The sequence below is a fragment of the Salvelinus sp. IW2-2015 genome, linkage group LG4q.1:29 (genome assembly GCF_002910315.2).
Source record: "Salvelinus sp. IW2-2015 linkage group LG4q.1:29, ASM291031v2, whole genome shotgun sequence".
NCBI classification, from domain to species: Eukaryota; Metazoa; Chordata; class Actinopteri; order Salmoniformes; family Salmonidae; genus Salvelinus; species Salvelinus sp. IW2-2015.
Window position 1 is genome coordinate 79,377,228 of NC_036842.1, and position 19,875 is coordinate 79,397,102.

Sequence of the window (19,875 nt, forward strand, 5' to 3'; positions counted from 1 at the left end):
ACTCTCTCTCTGTCTCTCATCCTTTCAGTATAGGGTATGCACTCAGACAATGAGGTAATGACTCTTCTCCCTTTCAAATCAGGTATTTTCTTTTTCTTTCTTTCATTCTTAGATAATCTATTCTGTATTGATCTACTCATATTCTCCAGGTCTCACGTTTTTTCCCGGAAAAATAATTGGATTGTATCGCCATCTAGCGGCTGTGATTGGGAGATGCAGTTGCATGACATTAACCATGAGGGAGGGCTCGATATAAAACAAATGAGCATGCAGACTGGTTCATCCAGTGGTCACCATCTGGCCAATTACCACCGTTGGCACACTGTGTCCGACCTGAACTGTCATTGCACACACATCACACATCACTCCATGTCCACGGTGCCCAGCAATATGTCACTGAGTGACTAGACCTAGACGTACAGTATGGGGACATAGGGACAGGAGGCAGGTCCTTGACAATGCCACCTGGCCAATATTCAAAACAGGGCAGGCAGAAGCAGTTGGTGTGATGAGAATAATGTCTGACTGACCACCTGCTTGTTGTTTGTAGTTAGAGGGCACTCGCTAGGCTCAATGTCAATTATGTCAGCTTTGACTGATGGCTTTCCATCTTAGCTAATGATAGACCCTACTTTAGAGTGCAGTACTGAGGGTGAGTAAGGCATTTACAGTGGGTTTACTTAGTTATCCTCTTTCATAATCTCAATACCAAGCTATACTAGCGATGTAACTTGTAACTTATTGTAAATAATTGTACAAGTGACCAAAGATAAGTAAGAAAAAATGTAAACCCTGGATATGCATGACCTGAAGAGGTGAGATGAGTGCAGAAATATACGTCACTTCAGGAAGTTGTAATATGCATCTAGTATATCTAAGAAAACCATTATTCTGACATACTGTAGCCTATACTTTTACCAACAGGAACCATCAATGAGCAAAACACATGTTGTGCCCAAACAGAGTTGACAGACACTTTAATGTCTTTCATACGAGAATATTGTGTGTTTCATATAGTGTTTCTGCATCAGATGGATCAGAATGACGGGGTATCAAGTTGCACTCATAATACAGGTATATCATATCAAAGGATCCCAAGTGTCTGAAAGAACAGGTAATTAAATCTTGCTTTCTGCAGGCGTATCACACAAGATTTAAGCTTCTCCATCAAAAGGGTCCCATTGCCAGGGTTATTTGTTACCTATCAGATAGTGAAATTTCATCGTCCTCTAAGTGCGGATGTAATCAGTACCACACACCTGTGACTCCAGTACCCTTGTTTTAGTTCTTCTGAGTTTCACAATCACAAGTGTTCAAACTAACTAGAGTTCGTCAATTTCCTTTTCTGCTGAGGTAAGCCTGTTTTTCTAGTGAAAGAGAGTGTACTAAATATCCAAACATATAGGATAGGATAGTATAGGAAAGGATGATATAAGGGGGCAGGATCACTACTTGTCCACTAGATGGCATTGTACTCTCATGTAATGTGGAAAAGAGTTAGGAACCAGAGGTACAGTTGACATCATTCATTGGGCAGAGAGAGGGAGACTCACTTGAAGTATCTGCTCTCTTCATTGGCCCTCCCCCTCCACCATTCAAGCTCTCTTCATTGTCATTGAGGAACGTGTGATTCTGGCCACTGAAGGACCAGAGGACTGAGAGGTTCCTGTGGGGATGGAGGTAGTGGTGAGGAGTCTGCCCTGGCTTCAACAGCTCCAGAGGAGAGAGGAGAGGCTGGATGACCGACCTGCCCCACTGGCCCTGCTTCCCTTGGGTACACTGAGGGGCCTCACTGGGCCCCTGGGGAACACCAACCATCATCTCTGTCATCTCCTCACTCAGCCCTGCTTCGTTGCTGCTACTCTTCATCATCCTCCACTTGTTGAGGTCCTCTTCTTCCTCCTCTTTGTTAAACACAGGTCTCTCCAGTGTACACTCCCCATTGTGAGCTGATGAGTCATAAGTGTGTGCGTCCTCCTGCTCTATAGGCATCTCCAGGTCACTACCAGTGTCAGACCGGGCTGTGTGTTGTCCAGCCTGCAGCCCATTGCTATTTGAGGAGAAGGAGCTGTGCTGCTGGAATAACCCAGTCAATCCCCCTGAACCAGGCTGTGACGACAGCACCCAGTCTGGCCTGAGCGACAAATCCAGAGGCTCATACTGGGACTTCCTGGTCCTGGGTGTGACTGCAGAGCCACCAGCACCTGCCTCCCCCTCACTGTCCCAGTCACTCCCCCTGACTCCAACACCATACTCCCCCTCAGAGCTCCCCTGTCCTCCCCCGGGAGGGCTGACCCTCCCTCCCCTTGCTCTCCTCTTTCTACCACCTCTCAGAATGCTGGATGTCAGGCCATTGATGAAGGTCTGTATGGATTGATGAAGACCCTGTGGGTTCACACTGTTATCCTCCATAGCTGGAGGTCCTCCATAGGCCCGGTGTAGGTTTAGGTTGGAAGGGTTGGGCAGGTTGGGAGGCCTGTCCATTTGCAGTGTACCTGGGTTTCTCCGGTTCTCATCAGTGCCTTCCATCCCACTGTAGAGGCCAGAAGTAGGGCTCCGGTCCTTGGGGTTTGGGGTCTGTGGGGACGAGGGGGCTCTGTTGTCCATGGTGTCCTGGTTCCACTGGGGGTGTTGGTTGGGGTGGTAGCCCTCTAGATGGTAACTGAGAGAGGCTGACTGGGCACTGATGTAGTCACTGGAGGTACAGCTGTAGGACTTCTCCTTACCTGTTAGAGACACAAGACAGAACAACAGCGCAGCGTGAATCAGACATCTCCATACCAGTATTTCACATGTAAGTTTCTCTGGATAGTTGTAGACATATGTTATATTTCAGAAACAATTGTCTGACTTGTACAACTAAATCATTGGCATACTGAGAACCAAACTAAAGAACCTGAGCGATTGGATCATCTCTGTGAACTTGGGAAATGTGTGTGTACATATGGCCACCATTTCTAAACATGAATAATGTGTGCAGAGCCACACAATGCTGAGTTGAATGATTTAAGTTGTGCTCCGCAGTAAATCAGGCTTGTAATCAGCTTTCAGCACAGGCGATACATCATCACACAGCATGGAGTGTAGAGCACCATACGCAAGAAATATACTCAAAAAGGTTAGCAGCAAATAAATGTGTATTATTGGCTTATCCCCATAAACTTGGTGAGCAAGTTGGATTGACTTCTCACCTGTACGGTGTCCATATTAGGCCAAAGTCACATGTCCATGAAACATCTGTCAAAGTAATTTGGAGTTGGATGTTTAACTGTCCTAATATCGACAACGTATACATGAACACTTCTCTCCAGGCGTCATGTTAGGTTGAACTGTGTTATAACAGCCTTGCCTATAGGGTTACATACAGTGCCACCATGTTGAGTTAGTGCTTGTCTGAGAGACCCTTGATTGTGTCCCAAATGGCACCATATTGACCCAGGGCTCTGGTCAAAAGTAGTGCTCTATATAGGGCATAGGGTGCTATTTGAGACACACCCTTTGCATTCCACCTTCTTTAAGCAGCCCAGCTGTTTCGGTGCCATTCCAATTACTGTAAAAGTCATCTGCCGCTATTAAGCCACAAATATTGGCAGTTTATTGTCCAACACTCTCCTGGCATTTGAAGGTCAGGGCATACATTATACTGGGTCTTTTAGGGATGTGGCGTCTGGGATGGCGAGATAAAGTTACAGCGGCATTCATTTAATTTTGTGCATATTGATGCCTTATTGTTCTTCTTTAATGGATTAATATCTGACTTACAACAGTGATTCATTCCCCTCGGCTGAAAAATCAATTTCATAACACCTTCAGATCAGATCTGACCCTGAGGTAATTCTCCCTGAGGTAAATCTCTCAATCTAATGATCTAAAGTTGTTTGTTATGCTGTCTCCAACTTTAATACCAACACCATCCGTCATTTAATGAGATAAATTATATGGAAAAATAGCCTTTGTTTAAATATTGGAATTTTAAACTACTTAATATACCTAGAGGAGAGAGGAAAATAAATGTATTGAATGGAGCAGATCATAAAACACCACACTAATAGGCTACATTTAGACAGGCAGCCCAATTCTGATATTTTTTATGCAAATTTGGTCTTTTGACCAATCACATCAGATCTTTTCACATCAGACCTTCTTCAGAGATTATCTGATTGGTCAAAAGACCAATTACCGGGGGAAAAAATTTCAGAATTGGGCTGCCTTTAAACACAGCCATAGTGAGGTAGAAATCACAGCTGGAGTCACATATTAATGACCTTCAACAACACAGTCAACAATAATTTGTGTGTATGCATGTGTTCAAACAGGASAGTGAGTGGGAAGGAGCCTCCTCAGAAACACCACATCCATTGTCTTTAGTCACAAAAAAAACGCCTGCTTAATGACAGTATTTCAGACAGTTAGGCTGCGTTTACACAGGCAGCCCAATTCTGATCTTTTTTTCACTAATTGGTATTTTGACCAATCAGAACAAGAGCTGATGTGAAAAGAWCATATGTGATTAGTCGTGATATGTGATATTAAAAAATATCAGAATTGGGCTGCCTTTGTAAACGCAGGCATAGATACACTGTCTATCTCAATTAATCAGTGGTTTACATTACCATTAAATTACCGGCAGGTCTGAAATATAAAAAAAACAGACATATCTGACCTCATCTTTGGCCACTGTCTCTTTCAAAAACACATTTGCTCGCCAATACCTCCCAGAGCAGCGAAACAACAAAAAGACTCAAGACCCGACTCATCTTCTGTCTTTGGACGGGTGCCATCTTTCTGATTGCCTGGTTCATGCTAACTTAATCAGTTTTAGATTTACTTACACTGACGAGACCCACATTATGAGTAATTTTAGTGCTTAGATTTATCAACCAAACTCCAATTACTGTATCATTACAGGGCCCTGCTTCTCTCACCTAACACAGACAATCAGATAATGAAGTGATGCATATGAGTTATACAGCCTGCGATTAGAAATGCAAAATAAGAACTCAAATAATGTGCTGTGGCAAAGCATCCAGCTGGTGGGGAAAGTGATTCATTTCATATGGAAATGCATTCTTTATTCAATGTATTCACCCCCCATGTATACGGACACACATGCACACACACACACATACACACACAAACACACATGAGTGTGCACACAGACACGTGTACACACACACATGTACACACACACACGCATTATTGTTCTATTATAAAAGTATACATGCAGTATAAACTAAAGCACCTAAATGACTAAACCTAGGCGGTTTGCTTTAAGATGATACCGCCTGAGAGGGATATTCACACCCAAGACTGCTGGGGAGAGAGAAAATAGGGGCACCAGATGTTCTTTGATGTTTATAATAGCATATTATTAATATTAATTAGACCACATCGTCAATGACGCATTTGGGACGTTTCCAAGTCAATTAAGCCAAATGGCATTCAGGAGACGTGGAACAATATTTCAAGGCAGGTGTTCACAACTCCCAGGGTAAATCTTTTTATCAGCAGCTAGGAAAACAAGCATTTTGAGCTTAGTTTGAGCCTCATACCTCATATCTGCAATAATAATTAAAAAGAGGATTAGGGGACAAAAAATGAGAAGGGGAAGTCAAGCCAACAGGTAATCCGGTTTATAAATCAGAAATCAGCAGTGTTCAAATCTACTTACGTATATAGGCCCAGTTTGTGTATTGACATAAAAACAGCCATGCTACAACTTAAAGGGATTGTTTAGCGAAATTACATATTTAGATGTTTTATAAACATGTGCTTTTGCTGAACTATCCATTTAAGAATCATCAGATGCCAAGGGTTGTAGGAACTATAAGTTAGAACGATTAAATAGTTGCACTGATTTCTATCCCCCTAAACATGATCCTTCCTCGTCTCTCTGTAAGCACTCGTAACGTGTAACATCTGTACAGTAGAAGTAGTGTGAAGGCTGGAGAAGGAAACAAAGACTAAGTGAGGATGACATCATTACATGGTGTCTGCTCATTGACCTTGGGGTTAAGAGTTTGAATAGGACTAATGAATAACTGTCAGAGGATTTCAGGCATGTTTGTGTTCCCAATTTAAATCTGGACACTCTGGTGTAGGTCAGGGGCCTCTAACAAGCACATCATTATTCATGATCTAAGATTAGAATTACAGTCAAAGGAAGTTTTTTAATCTGTCTTGATTAGATTTTAAGAGCAGCATTTTCAACACTAGCTAGTAGCCATATGAGTAAACAGACCATAATCTAACACGTTGACACTGTATCTATCGGTCACGTGTGGCTCAGTTGGTAGAGTATGGTGCTTGCAACGCCCAGTTTGTGGGCTCGATTCCCAAGGGGGACCAGTAAACAGAAGGGGGGGGGGAAGTATGAAAATGTATGTAAGTCGCTCTGGATAAAAGCATCTACCAATTTACTAAAATGTAGCAGAGCAGTCACTAACTCTGAACTGTAGTCACTATCCATACTGGGAACATCAATATAATAACTTCATGACTTCATCTGTTTGGCTAGGAATAAAATCAGCCACTTGTTCAGGCGTAATCAATGTGTCTCAAACTGAAACATCTGGCAACAATGGTAATTCCTCACCATCTCCTGAGTTAAAACTACTCCAGCCCCTGTAATGCAGGCACAGTAAACGTATCCCATTCCTAAAACCCCTCATCAAGACATGCACTTAGTGCCTGTACATTCTCCATATGTGTAGGATTTACCTATCTGTCCCGCAGCAGACCTGTGTGTTGAGCTGGGGCCAGCAGCGTGTGATTGTGTTAATTAATCTGTCGTGGAGAGCAGCTGCAGAGGTCTCTGGGATATATTGTCAGAGCAAAACAATGCAGTGCTTAAGCCCCTGAGTGAGTCCTCCATTACACAGGAACAAGAGGAGGAGAGGCGAGCTGGGATCCATCATATAAAGAAGCACTAACGCCTGACCTTTAAAATGAATTAGTTTCCATGCTTAATATCGACTCAAATTACACTCTGATACCGAATGTGGCAGCCCAGAATTCATCCGATTCATTCTCAGCTAGCTTTTACAAACATAGCCCTGCAGTATCGGCTGGGTATATGGGCTGGGGACTGTGGAACAGGAGAAGCTGAAAAGTACCAATGATTGTAGCTGTTTTGTAAAGGGCTGGCAAGGATTAACCTTAAAATACTGGTATAAACATGTAAATACAAGTATAAGTAGACAATATGTCAACAAAACATTTAACAAGATTAGACCTGATCCATTTATCTCTTTTTCACGGTGGATCAAATCCTCCAAAACCGTGTCAGAGACGCTGACTCTCACCAAGCCTGCTAGAAGATCAAACCTGGGTTCAAAGACTATTTGAAATCTTTCCAATACTTTGAGTGTTTGCTTTAGTCTGCCTAGAGTGCTCCTGAGCCTGTTGGGAGTTTGTACTTTTTTTATTGGTTCCAGTGCAACAAGAAAGCTCAACCGAGAACAGCTAAAGTATTTTAAAGAATTTCAAATAGTATTTTAACCCAGGTCTGTGGAAGATACAAAATTCTAAGCTAGGGAGGAAAAGAGTAAAATGTATGCTTTAAGCTAAAGGTCCGCAAAGCACTACAGTGAATACTGTAGTATACTGTATTATTTACAGTTAACTATACAGTAGTAAAAGAAAACTGTAGTATATACTATAGTAATTAATGTAGTGTTTTTGCAGATTGTAGTATTTACTGTAGTGTTTTTGCGAACTGTACTTCCCTATAGTATTTATACAGACTGTAGTATTTACTATAGTGTTTGTTTTATTATCTTTGACATAGAAATGGAGGCTCTCTCTTTCAGGAAACCTACTGGAGAAATAATAAATGAGCAAATGTTCCATAATCTGTAAGTAGGTAGGTACAGTGCATTCAGAAACTATTCAGACCTCTTGACTTTTTCCACATTTTGTTAGGTTACAGCCTTATTCTAAAATTGTTTATTTTTTATTTTTTTAAATGCCCCTCATCTATACGCAATACCCTATAATGACAAAGCAAAAACAGGTTTGGAAAGTTTTGCAAATGTATTAAAAATAAACTGAAATATCACATTTACATAAGTATTCAAACCCTTTACTCAGTACTTTGCTGGAGCACCTTTGGCAGAAATTACAGCGTCAAGTCTTCTTGGGTATGACGCAACAAATTTGGCACACCTGTATTTGGGGAATTTCTCCCATTCTTCTCAGCAGATCCTCATAAGTTCTGTCAGGTTAGACAGGGAGCGTCACTGCACAGCTATTTTCAGGTCTCTCCAGAGATGTTTGATCGGGTTCAAGTCTGGGCTCTGGCTTGTCCACTCAAGGACATTCAGAGAGTTGTCCCGAAGCCACTCCTGCGTTGTCTTGGCTGTGTGCTTAGGGTTGTTGTCCTGTTGGAAGGTACACCTTCGCCCCACTCTGACATCCTGAGCACTGGAGCAGGTTTTCATCAAGGATCTCTCTGTACTTTGCTCCGTTCATCTTTGCCTCGATCCTGACTAGTATCCCAGTCCCTGCCGCTGATCTGTGCCTCGACACAATCTTGTCTCTGCGCTCTAAGGACAATTCCTTCTACCTCATTGCTTGGTTTTTGCTCTGACATGCACTGTCAACTGAGGGATCTTATATAGACAGGTGTGTATCATGACACAAGGCGAGACTCAGATGCAGACACAGGAGGCAGATGGTTGGAGTCTTATAATGTTTAATAATCCAAAAGGAGTAGAATTGTAGTGGACAGGCTAAAGGTCAAAACCAGATCAGAGTCCAGGAGCTACAGAGTGGCAGAAAGGCTCGTGGTCAAAGCAGGCAGAATGGTCAGGCAGGCGGGTACAGATTCCAGAACAGGCAAGAGTCAAAACCGGGAGGACTAGAAAAAAGAGAATAGCAAAGGCAGGAGTACGGGTTGATGCTGGTTGAAAAAAATGCTGGTTGACTTGAAACATACAAGACGAACTTGCACAGAGAAACAGGAAACACAGTGATAAATACACTGGGGAAAACAAGCGACACCTGGAGGGGGTGGAGACAATAACAAGGACAGGTGAAACCGATCAGGGTGTGACGTGTGCTTTTCCAAATCATGTCCAATCAATTGAATTTACCACAGGTGGACTCCAATCAAGTTGTAGAAACATCTCAATCAATGGAAACAGGATGTGCCTGAGCTCAATTTCGAGTCTCATAACATCGAGTCTCATAACTCATTCCAAATCATGTCCAATCAATTGAATTTACCACAGGTGGACTCCAATCAAGTTGTAGAAACATCTCAATCAATGGAAACAGGATGTGCCTGAGCTCAATTTCGAGTCTCATAACAAAGGGTCTGAATACTTATGTAATAAGGTATTTCTGTTTTGCATTTTTAATAAATCTGCAAACATTTCTAAAAACCTGTTTCTCACTTATGGATGGCACAAACTGAGATATGGGGGAAGGGAATGTGCAGAGTATATGCAAATTGAATACTGTAGTATTTACTAGAGTTAAAAAAGTTTGTGTTTTTTCAGACTGTAGTGTTTTTGCAAACATTACTGTAGTATATACTATAGTTAAAAAAGTTWGTGTTTTTTCAGACTGTAGTGTTTTTGCGGACATTACTGTAGTATTTACTACAGTGTTTTTATTGCTGATAATACTGCAGTATTTCCTATAGTATTCTACAGTATACTACAACATTCTATAGTAAGTACTACACATGATTGAGGGATACTGCAGTGTGTAGAATAGCATTCTACAGTTTACTACAGAAATCTATAGTAAGTACTGTAGTATTCTATAGTAACATTTAGTATTTCTTCATGTGAGGCAGCTATTTAGAATCCAGACAATGTGTAACTTAACAGGATGCTATGACAAGAAAAGCATGCGCCCAGTGAGTCAAATCATCAAAATCACCAGGTGGAACAGAATACTATCAATAAAAATACCAGGTGGTATATATCAAATAATTAAAAACACCAGATGGCATGCATTAACATCTTGTGCCCCATAGGCAAGGGTTGGGGTGGCGATGGGACTGATATAAAATACTGGAGGCTAATTATCTGTAGCATTCAACATGACAGCATTAAAGTTAATAAGAAAAGAAAGGCCTTTATCCAAGCAACAAATATAACCGATTATATTTGTTGCTTGGATATGCTGATCTACCGACCCTGTGCTTCAAGGCAAGTCCACCTGAGTACATTAGTGAAGTTTAGCCAAAGGCATTGTTTTATCTCCTGATGGAACGGCGCAGTTGTATTCCATGCTAGTCTGTGCATGGGAGGGATAGCAAATTGTTTACATCTGAAACTAATGTCATATTTATGGAATTTCTCAAACATCCTATCTATATAAATGTGCCCAAGTCATCATGTGCTGGTCATCTATTTGACCTTGACCATGGATCTGAGGATACATCAATTACTGTAGAATATTGACCATAGAATATAGAATACACATAGTAGATGGACCTATGACAAATAATTGAGAAAACTGGAAACAACAATATCTAAAACAATATGCAACCATTGAGTTGTAAGGAAAGACGGTTATGTACCTGAGACTGAGGAGGGTAGGCTGCTGTTATCCTGGGTACTGCCAGTCTGAGAGAGGTCTGGTCCTATGGAGCTSTCCTCCAAGATATGGCTCAGACCTGGGCTACTACTCCTACTAATAGCCTGGGTCTCTGGGTTGCACACAGGCGCTCGTCGCTCATCTGACACCCTCCACCCAGCCTGGTAGGCCCGCTGCTGTTCTTTAGCTGTGTATAGGTCCACTTGATCTACAGCCAGTCCTGGTGCCATGACCTGCCAGCCTGGGTAGCTTTTGAGGTTGTTGCTCTCGTTGGCAGGAGCTTGTGGTTGATACTCCACATTGCTCGAACTCAGGGGAGGCGCCAGATGATTCAAACCCAACAAAGAGTGATTATTATCACCCTCCGTCAGTGAATCATGTCCTGGTGCCAGCATCTTACCCAGCATCTCCTTCACCTTCATCCCGATGCCTGCTGTGGCAAGGATCTGCTGGAACTCCGACTGGCCCGCTTTCTCCGCAGAGAGGAACCTGCTGTGGAGGCTTGAGATGTACTGGGAGTAGAGGTTTGTGTAGTGGGCGTCCTGGACTACTCTAGCCATGGTAACAGATACCTGAGGGTCAGCAGGAAGCTGCTTGGTCTTAGCAGACAGCTTGTTAAGGTGAACCTTCATGTGGTTCTTGAGGAACCAGGGTTCTTTGAAGCGCCGGCTACAGATCTGGCAGCAGTGCTCGAATGAGTCCTTGTGCTTCCGCATGTGTCCCTTGAGAAACCAGGCCTGGCTGAAGGTCTGACCACACACCTTGCAGGGGAACTCCCCACCAGGGGGCTTCAAGCTGCCCACCGCGGAACTCTGACTTTGGGCTGACACGGAGGTGATGTGGGCCGTCTCTACGTGGCTGATGAGCTCCTCCTCCTGGGAGGCCGCGTACTCACACAGGGTGCACTTGTATGGCTTGTGGAGGATACGGATGTGGCGCTCCAGCTCCTGCTGCTTCCTGAACTTTCCTTTGCAGAAGGAGCAGCGGAACCCTGCGGAAGGCTGAGCCTGTGTGTGATCCTCCTGGCCTGTGGTGGTCATCTTGGGGGAGACAGATGGCAGTGAAAAGGTCTCCACAGGGCCAGGGCCTGTGCAAGTCAAGGGGAGCTGGGTGGTGGTAGAAGCAGGCTGTGGCTGCTGGAGCTGGGTATGGGGGATGTGGGGTGGTGGTGGCTGGGTCAGACCACCTATACCACCCCTGATGTGCCTGTCCCTCAGGATGGCCCTCTCCTCCAGCTCGTGGAGTAGCCTGTTCTCCTCTCTGATCCGGCCACGGCCTTTCCCAAGGTTGCCCTGCTTGTGAGTACGTAAGTGGATCTTGAGGTTGCCCTTCTGCGCTGCCCTGTGGTCACAGTAAGGGCACTTAAAGGGCTTCTCGCCAGTGTGCGTGCGCATGTGCAGTGACAAGATGCTGTTGAAGCGGAAGCGCTTGCCACACAGTGGGCACGGGTACTTCCTGTTCTTGTGCGTGTCTTCCTGGGTGACGTTGACATGGGTCATGTGACCCTGGTTCTGTACCCTCAGGAACTGTGGAAGGTGATCCACCCTCCCATTGATGCCATTTAGAACCCTGGCTGAATCCATCAGCTGATTGGCTAGCAGTGCCATCTGGCCCCTTCAGTGTGACTGCCCTCGTCCAATGGCGTGGTGGCTTTCTATACTCAGGGATCTGTGGACTGTTACAGTGTGGAGGTCAAGGATTGGATGTCCCAGAGTCCTTCAGAAGGTTCTGCTTGTGGTTGATGGAATAGCAACCTTTGACACCTTTTCCTCAGAGAGGGGAGTTGGAGACACCTTCGCATATAATAGAGACTTCCACCTAAAAGAGAGAAAGGAAAAAGACACATAAGGCATGCACATGAACATGAACAATTAGTGCAATAGAGCCCTCATATTACATACATTTAAAGAAAACTCAAAGTAAAAAAATATGAAATATTCAACAACAACAACAAAAGGATTAGATGGAAATGCCTTCGGGAAAGTATTCAGACCACTTTACTTGTTCCACATTTTGTTACGTTACAGCCTTATTCTAAAATCCATTAAACTGTTTTTTCCCCCTCATCAATCTACACACAATCTTGGGTATGACGCTACAAGCTTGGCACACCTGTATTTGGGTTTTTTCTCCCATTCTTCTTTGCAGATCCTCTTAAGCTCCTGCGTTGTGGCTGTGTGCTTAAGCACAAGATGGCGCCGATAGAGAGGCAGCATCGCTTCAAGTCCTTAGGAAACTGTGCAGTATTTTGTTTTTTTATCTACTATTTCTTACATTGTTAGTCCAGAAAACCTTAAGTGTTATTACATACAGCTGGGAAGAACAATTGGATATCAGTGAGATGTCAACTTACCAGCACAACCAGCACTACGGCCAGGAATACAACTTTCCCAAAGCGGATCCTTTGTCTGCACCTCCCAGGGCATTTGAACTGATTCCAGAGGCCGACCCAAAACAACGGAGTCGGAGGAGAGGGTGCCGGGACGGTCTTCTAGTAAGGCTTCGGATGAGCGCACATCACCCACTGCTTCCGAGTATATTACTCGCTAATGTCCAGGGCAAAAGTTGCTTTCCAAAGAGATATCCGGGATTGTAACATACTCTGTTTCACAGAGACATGGCTAGCTGGGGACATGCTGTCAGAGTCCGTACAGCGCATCGCGCCGACAGGAACAAACATCTCTCTGGTAAGAAGAAGGGCGTGGGTGTATGTTTCATGATTAACGACTCATGGTGTAATTGTAACATACAAGAACTCAAGTCCTTTTGTTCACCTGACCTAGAATTCCTCACAATCAAATGCCGGTTATCGTCACAGCCGTGTATATCACCCCGCAAGCGGATACCAAGACGGCCATCAAGGAACTTCACTGGACTTTATGCAAACCTGAGGCAGCATTTATTGTAGCTGGGGATTTTAACAAAGCTAATCTGAGAACAAGGCTACCTAAATTCTATCAGCATATCGATTGCAGTACATGAGTGAGTGACACACTCGACCACTGCTACTCTAACTTCCGCAATGCATACAAGGCCCTCCCCTGCCCTCCTTTTGGCAAATCTGACCATGACTCCATCTTGTTGCTCCCCTCCTATAGGCAGAAACTAAAACAGGAAGAGCCAGTGTTTAGGTCTATCCAACACTGGTCTGACCAATCGGATTCCACGTTTCAAGATTGCTTTGATCACGTCAACTGGGATATGTTCCGGGTAGCCTCAGACAATAACATTAACGTATACACTGACTTGGTGAGCGAGTTTATAAGGAAGTGTATAGGAGATGTTGTACCCACTGTGACTATAAAAACCTTCCCAAAACAGAAAAAGTGGATTGATGGCAGCATTCACGCAAAATTGAAAGCACGAACCGCCACATTTATTCATGGCAAGGCGACTGGAAACATGACCGAATACAAACAGTGTAGTTATTCCCTCAGTAAGGCAATCAAACAAGCAAAGCGTTATTACAGAGCCAAAGTGGAGTCACAATTCAACGGCTCAAACACGAGACGTATGTGGCAGGGTCTACAGACAATCACGGATTACAAAAAGAAAACCAGCCCCGTCACGGACATCGACGTCTAGCTCCCAGACAAATTAAACAACTTCTTTGCGCGCTTTGAGGACAATACAGTGCTACCGACATGGCCCGCTACCAAAGACTGTGGGCTCTCCTTCTCCGTGGTCGATGTGAGTAAAACATTTAAACATGTTAACCCTCGCAAGGCTGCCGGCCCAGACGGCATCCCTAGCCGCATCCTCAGAGCATGCGCAGACCAGCTGGCTGGTGTGTTTACGGACATATTCAATCAATTCCTATCCCAGTCTGCTATCCACACATCCTTCAAGATGGTCACCATTGTTCCTGTTCCCAAGAAAGCTAAGGTAACTGAACTAAATGACCATCGCCCCGTAGCACTCACTTCTTCCATCGTGAAGTGCTTTAAGAGACTAGTCAAGGATCATATTACCTCCACCCTACCTGTTACCTTAGACCCACCCCAATTTGCTTACCGCCCCTATAGGTCCACAGACGATGCAATCGCCATCACACTGCACACTGCCCTATCCCATCTGGACAAGAGGAATACCTATGTAAGAATGCTGTTCATTGACTACAGCTCAGCATTCAACACCATAGTACCCTCCAAACTCATTAAGCTTGAGACCCCGAGTCTCGACCCCACCCTGTGCAACTAGGTCCTGGACTTCCTGATGGGCCGCCCACAGGCAGTGAAGGTAGGAAAACAACATCTCAACTTCGCTGAGCCTCAGACACTGGGGCCACACAAGGGGTGCTTCTCAGCCCTCTCCTGTACTCCCTGTTCACCCATGACTGTGAGCTATGCACGCCTCCAACTCAATCATCAAGATTGCAGACGACACTGCAGTGGTAGGGTAGGCTTGATTACCAACAACGACAAGACAGCTATAGTGAGGAGTGAGGGCCCTCAGAGTGTTGATATCAGGAAAAGAACCTCTCACTAAACGTCAGCAAAACAAAAGAGATATCGTGGACTTCAGAAACAGCAAAGGAGCCCCCCCCCCCCCCCCCCCACCCCTCCCTATCCACATCGATGGACAGCAGTGGAGAAGGTGAAAGATTTAAGTTCTTCGACAAACTGAAATGGTCCACGCACACAGACAGTGTGGGGAGAAGCCGCAACAACCTCACTAACTTTTACAGGTGCACAAATGAGAGCATCCTGTCAGCTGTATCACAGCCTGGTACGGCAATGGCACCGCCCACAAACGTAGGGCTTTTTCAGAGGTGGTGCGGTCTACACAATGCATCAACGGGGAAAACTACCTGCCCTCCAGGACACCTACAACACCGATGTCATAGGAAGGCAAAAAAGATCATCAAGGACAATAATCACCCAAGCCACTACCTGTTCACCTCGCTTCCATCCAGAAGGCGAGGTCAGTACAGGTGCATCAGAGCTGGGACAGAGAGATTGAAAAACAGCTTCTATCTAAGGCGATCAGATTGTTTAAAGCCACCACGAGCACAGAGATGTGGCTGCCTACCTACAGACTTGATATCATTGGCCACTTGAATAAATGGAACACTAGTCACTTTAATAATGCCACTTTAAGAATGTTTACATATCTCTCATTACTCATCTCATATGTACAGCTGAAGTCGGAAGTTTACATACACTTAGGTTGGAGTCATTAAAACTTGTTTTCAACCACTCCACAAATTTCTTGTTAACAAACTACAGTTTTGGCAAGTTGGTTAGGACATCTACTTTGTGCATGACACAAGTACTTTTTCCAACAACTGTTTACAGACAGATTATTTCACTTATAATTCACTGTATCACAATTCCAGTGGGTCAGAAGTTTACATACACTAAGTTGACTGTGCCTTGAAACAGCTTGGAAAATTCCAGAAAATGATGTCATGGCTTTAGAAGCTTCTGATAGGCTAATTGACATCATTTGAGTCAATTGGAGGTGTACCTGTGGATGTATTCAAGCCCTACCTTCAAACTCAGTGCCTCTTTGCTTGACATCATGGGAAAAATCTAAAGAAATCAGCCAAATTGTAGACCTCCCAAGTCTGGTTCATCCTTGGAGCAATTTCCAAACGCCTGAAGGTACCACGTTCATCTGTACAAACAATTACGCAAGTATAAACACCATGGAACCACGCAGCCGTCATACCAGCTCAGGAAGGAGATGCGTTCGTCTCCTAGAAATTAACGTACTTTGGGGGCGAAAAAGTGCAAATCAATCCCAGAACAACAGCAAAGGACCTTGTTAAGATGCTGGAGGAAACAGGTACAAAAGTATATATAACCACAGTAAAACAATTCCTCTATCGACATAACCGGAAAGGCCGCTCAGCAAGGAAGAAAACCGACATAAAAAAGCCAGACTACGGTTTGCAACTGCACATGGGGACAAAGATTGTACTTTTTGGAAAATGTCCTCTGGTCTGATGAAACAAAAATAGAACTGTTTGGCCATAATGACCGATCGTTATGTTTGGATGAAAAAGGGGGAAGCTTGCAAGCCAAAGAACACCATCCCAACCGTGAAGCACGGGGTGGCAGTATCATGTTGTGGGGTTGCTTGGCTGCATGAGGACTGGTGGCACTTCACAAAATAGATGGCATCATAAGGTAGGAAGATTATGTGGATATATTGAAGCAACATCTCAAGACATCAGTCAGGAAGTTAAAGTCTGGTCACAAATGGGTCTTCCAAATGGACAATGACCCAAGCATACTTCCAAAGTTGTGGCAAAGTGGCTTAAGGACAACAAAGTCAAGGTATTGGAGTGGCCATCACAAAGCCCTGACCTCAATCCCATAGAACATGTGTGGGCAGAACTGAAAAAAGCATGTGCGAGCAAGGAGGCCTACAAACCTGACTCAGTTTAACCAGCTCTGTCAGGAGGAATGGGCCAAAATTCACCCAACTATTGTGGGAAGCTTGTGGAAGGCACCTGAAACGTTTGACCTAAGTTAAACAATTTAAAGGCAATGCTACCAAATACTAATTGAGTGTATTTAAACTTCTGACCCACTAGGAATGGGATGAAAGAAATAAAATCTGAAAGAATTGGATTAAATTGGATTAAATGTCAGGAATTGTGAAAAACTGAGTTGAAATATATTTGATTAAGGTGTATGTAAACTTCCGACTTCAACTGTAAATACTGTATACTGTATCCTTTACTATCTGTTCTTTATTATCTATTTTATCTTAGCCGCTCTGTCACTGCTCATCCATATATTTTATACTTGTATAATATCATCCCATTCTTTTACTAGATTGTGTGTATTAGGTTTTGTTGTGGAATCTATTAGAAGTTAGGTTTTTGCTGTGGAATTGTTAGATATTACCTGTCAGATACTGCTGCACTGTCAGATCTAGAAGCATACGCATTTCGCTACACTCACAATAACATCTGCTAACCATGTGTATGTGACCAATAAAATTTGATTTGATTTGATTTTCTTAGCGTCGTTGTCCTGTTGGAAGGTAAACCTTCTCCCCAGTCTGAGGTCCTGAGTGCTCTGGAGCAAGTTTTCATCAAGGATCTCTCTGTACTTCGCTTCGTTCATCTTTGCCTCGATCCTGACTTGTCTCCCAGTCCCTGCCGCTGAAAAACATCCCCACAGTATGATGCTGCCACCACCATGCTTCACCGTAGGGATGGTGCCAGGTTTACTCCAGACGTGACACTTGGCATTCAGGCCAAAGAGTTCAATCTTGGTTTCATTAGATCAGACAATCTTGTTTCTCATGCTCTGAGAGTCTTTAGGTGTATTTTGCCAAACTTCAGGCTGACTGTCATGTGACTTTTACTGAGGAGTGGCTTCCGTCTGGCCACTCTACAATAAAGGCCTACTTGGTGGAGTGCTGCAGAGAAAGGAACTCTAGAGCTCTTTCAGAGTGACCATCTGGTTCTTGGTTACCTCCCTGACCAAGGCCCTTCTCCCCCAATTGCTCAGTTTGGCCGGGCAGCCAGCTCTAGGAAGAGTCTTGGTAGTTCCAAACTTCTTCAATTTAAGAATGGTGGATGCCACTGTGTTCTTGGGGCCCTTCAATGCTGCAGAAATGTTTTGGTACCCTTCCCCAGATCTGTGCCTTGACACAATCCTTTCTCTGAGCTCTACGGACAATTCAAGACTATCTTACCAACAGGACATTAAAAACTGAAATATCATATGTTTCACTGAGTCGTGGCTGAACGAAGACACAGATAAAATAGAACAAAACTCTAGACCACCTTTACTCCACACACAGAGACACATACAAAGCTCTCCCTCGCCCTCCATTTGGCAAATCTGACCATAATTCTATCCTCCTGATTCCTGCTTACAATGCAAAAACTAAAGCAGGAAGTACCAGTGTCTCACTCAATACGCTACACTACAGTGACCGTATGTACATATCCCAACCAGAAACCATGGATAACAGGCAACATCCGCACCGAGCTAAAGGCTAGAGCTGCATCTTTCAAGGAGCGGGACACTAATCCGGACTCTTATTAGAAATCCCACTATGCCCTCTAACGAACCATCAAACAGGTAAAGGGACAATACAGGACAAAGATTGAATCCTGCTACACCGGCTCTGACGCTCCTCGGATGTGGCAGGGCTTGGAAACTATTGCGGACTACAAAGGGAAACCCAGCCATGAGCTGCCCAGTGACACGAGCCTACCAGATGAGCTAAATGCCTTTTATGCTCGCTTTGAGGCAAGCAACACTGAAGCATGCATGAGAGCACCAGCTGTTCCGGACGACTGTGTGATCACGCTCTCCATAGTCGATGTGAGGAAGACCTTTAAACATTCACAAGGCCGCGGGGCCAGACGGATTACCCGAACGTGTACTCAGAGCATGTGCGGACAACCTGGCAAGTGTCTTCAATGACATTTTCAACCTCTTCCTGACCGAGTCTGTAATAGCTAACCGTTTCAAACAGACCACCATAGTCCCGGTGCCCAAGAAAGCGAAGGTAACCTGCCTAAATGACTACCGCCCTGTAGCACTCACGTCAGTAGCCATGAAGTGCTTTGAAAGGCTGGTCGTGGCTCACATCATCCCGAAAACCCCAGACCATTTTGTGCCTGTAATCGAGCCCACAAATTCTGATGCTCCAGAACTAGTCTAAAGAAGGCCAGTTTTAATGCTTCTTTAATCACGACAACATTTTTCAGCTGTGCTAACATAAGTGCAAAAGGGTTTCTAACACTCAACTAGCCTTTTAAAATTATGAACTTGGATTAGCTAACATTGGAACACTGGAACACAGGAACACAGTGCCATTGGAACACAGGAGTGATGGTTGCTGATAATGGGCATCTATACGCCTATGAAGATATTCCATAAGAAATCTGCCATTTCCTGCAACAAAAGTAATTTACAACATTAACAATGTCTACACTGTATGTCTGATCAATTTGATGTTATTTTAATGGACAAAAATGTTTATTTTCTTTCAAAAACAAGGACAAGTCTAAGTGACCCCAAACATTCGAAAGGTAGTGTATGTACTGGGCGGTGTCAGAAATGGTCAAAGACTCCAGTCACCCAAGTCATAGACTGTTCTCTCTGCTACCGCACGACAAGTGGTACCCGGAGCGCCAAGTCTAGGTCCAAAAGGCTCCTTAACAGCTTCTACCCCCAAGCCATAAGACTGCTGAACAATTAATCAAATGGCCACCTGGACTATTTACATTGACCCCCCCCCCCCCCCATTTATTTTACAGTGCTGCTACTCGCTGTTTATTATCTATGCATAGTCACTTCACCCCTACTTACATGTACAAATTACCTCGACTAAGCTGTACCC

At 44.1% G+C, this 19,875-nt stretch overlaps 1 protein-coding gene across 1 annotated transcript; it reads right to left on the bottom strand.

The window, feature by feature from the left end:
- Positions 1–1,053: 1,053 nt before the first annotated feature.
- On the bottom strand, positions 1,054–12,366 carry LOC111961024 (zinc finger protein 536-like). Its single transcript, XM_023983160.2, has 2 exons — positions 10,538–12,366; positions 1,054–2,726 (listed from the first exon to the last, which is right to left on the bottom strand). Exons 1-2 carry the CDS (start codon positions 12,159–12,161, stop codon positions 1,498–1,500), a joined length of 2,853 nt encoding a protein of 950 aa, XP_023838928.2. The 5' UTR covers positions 12,162–12,366; the 3' UTR covers positions 1,054–1,497.
- Between the last annotated feature and the right edge of the window lie 7,509 nt (positions 12,367–19,875).